Below are 2371 nucleotides of genomic sequence, written 5' to 3' on the forward strand. Positions count from 1 at the left end.
TATTGCCCGTTGGATTGGTCCTTTGCAACTTCCTACAATCATTGATGGTGTGTCCCTGCCATCCACAATAATCACATTTGAGATGTGCTCGACATGTGTCTGAGGTATGCCCAATTTTTTCACATTTTCCACACTTTAAATGAGGATTTTTAGGCGTGAAAACCTTCTCTGGTTTTCGTGCATTATTCTTCACGGCAAAAGCTGAAGCTTCCGGCTGCGGCACATTTAGATTGTTCATGCCGCGCTGCTTTTCCTCTTGGAGCGCGAGAGAATGTGCCTTGCTGACATTGGGAAGGGGATCCATGAGCAAAATTTGTCCTCTTATACTAGTGTATGTTTCATTAAGCCCCATGAGAAATTTCATGGTTTTCTGGTTTTGCTGAAACTGCATCACTTCCTTCATGGCACCACACGTGCATTTAGGAATGTTATGGAGGGCATCACGTTCATCCCATAGGCCTTTGAGCTTGGTGTAATAAGCTCCAACTGTCATATCGCCTTGCTTGCAATCGTGGTGGCTTCTTCGACCTGGAAAATATGAACGCTGTTGGTACGAGAAAAACGTTCCTTCAGGTCGAGCCAGATTTCATGGGCACTCTCGTTATATATTATACTTGCTCCAATGTCTTCTGCAATTGAATTAAACAACCATGCCTTGACAAGGTTGTTGCAGCGCCTCCATTGTTGAAGTTCTGCGATGGACGTCTCTGGTGGTTCTTGGACGGTGCCGTTGACAAAACCTTCTTTGTTTTTGATGTTGAGAGCCATCAACATGGCACGACTCCAAGAATTGTAGTTTTCTCCATTCAGCGGTTGCGTAACAAGCACGAGACCAGGTTGATCTGAGTAGTGGAGAAAAAAGGGGTCGTTCGGATTATTGAATTTGCTAAATTCAGGTTTTGCTGAATTTTGAGTTTCGTCTGCCATGTGTTTTGGCTTAGAAAGAAGATAGATGGGGTTTTTGTGTGGAAGAGGAGATGGTAAGACTCAGAATCGTGTTTTCTCTGATACCATGTTAAAACTCAGAATAATGTGGTGGAATACACACATTTTCATTGATATGAATGTGGTTATAAATAACCCTTACAATAATCTTGTAATAGGAAAAATAATAAAAGGTAAATGATATGAAAGGAAGGGTATAACACTTAGTATCTCCAATAATTAATTCGCATTAATTATTAGGAGATATAGGAAACAACATAAAATAGGGAAATAAATATCTCATTAATTCTAAGGAAATAATTTATTTACAAGAATAAATTATTTCCTAACATAACTCTAATTCTAAGGAATAACTCCTAACATTTTTTTTTGCACAAAGACAAATTGAAGTTAACCAAAGTAGACTAAAGCAGTTCATCCATATACTTAATCAATGAACAGTTTCTTTTATTTTTCGTTTTTGCAAGATGCTACAATCATTGTCTGATTTCTTCTCTTCAGATTCTACATGCATTACTGCAAAAATTCACCAACTCCATGTCAAGATACATCAAATACCAAGCAGACAATGGAGCTCAAGCTGTTCAGATTTTTGATTCCTGGGCAACAGAGTTGAGTCCAGTAGATTTTGACGAATTTAGCCTTCCTTACTTGAAACAAATGGTAGCCTCTGTTAAGAACACACATCCACATCTTCCATTGATCTTATATGCCAGTGGATGTGGAGGATTGCTCGAGAGACTCCGCCTATCAGGCGTTGACGTTGTTAGCTTGGACTGGACAGTCGACATAGGGGAAGGACGAAGAAGATTGGGTTTAGACATAGCGGTTCAAGGAAATATCGACCCAGGTGTTCTATTTGGATCGAAAGACTTCATAACGAAACGGATTCATGACACAGTCGAAAAGGCTGGTACGAACAAGCATGTCTTGAATTTGGGACACGGTATTGTTGTAGGAACACCGGAAGAAAATGTTGCCCACTTCTTTGAAGTGGCAAAGGAAATCAGGTATGGTAATATATCTGATTGATTCAATAATTTATGAACTAAGCATGTGTGTATGTGAGAGAACCATGAATCGAAGCTTAACCATCGTCGTTATCAAATGAGGTGAAAAATTTTGTAAATTTTGATTTTGTTAAAACTCAAAATAATACCAATTTATTTTTTTTGTATTTGGTTAAATAATCACCAACCATTGGTGGCTTCATGGGTAGGTCTAACAATGATAGTCTTAAGCTTTAGGAGGCCAATTCTATGGTCTCTTGTGGAACAATGGAGTCTAGTTTTACTAGGGAAAGTAATCATGTAAGAATATACACCTAAACATACTCAATGTGCTACCTTTTTTAGATTATTATTGCTTGAGGTTAGGAAGTAACTCAATACAACCTCATAGGGGCACTCACTTATATATATATATA

The 2371-nt window shown here is 38.4% G+C and overlaps 1 protein-coding gene across 1 annotated transcript in view; it reads left to right on the forward strand.

The window, feature by feature from the left end:
• The window catches only part of LOC110035861 (uroporphyrinogen decarboxylase), a 38813-nt gene extending 36696 nt beyond the window's left edge, over window positions 1-2117 (forward strand). The window contains exon 6 of the mRNA XM_020740175.1: window positions 1447-2117. Within this exon, the coding sequence (XP_020595834.1) occupies window positions 1447-1977 (531 nt within the window). The 3' untranslated portion in view covers window positions 1978-2117. The remainder of the gene's footprint in view (window positions 1-1446) is intronic.
• Window positions 2118-2371: the final 254 nt, after the last annotated feature.

The sequence above is a fragment of the Phalaenopsis equestris genome, unplaced genomic scaffold (assembly GCF_001263595.1).
Source record: "Phalaenopsis equestris unplaced genomic scaffold, ASM126359v1 Scaffold200377, whole genome shotgun sequence".
NCBI classification, from domain to species: domain Eukaryota; kingdom Viridiplantae; phylum Streptophyta; class Magnoliopsida; order Asparagales; family Orchidaceae; genus Phalaenopsis; species Phalaenopsis equestris.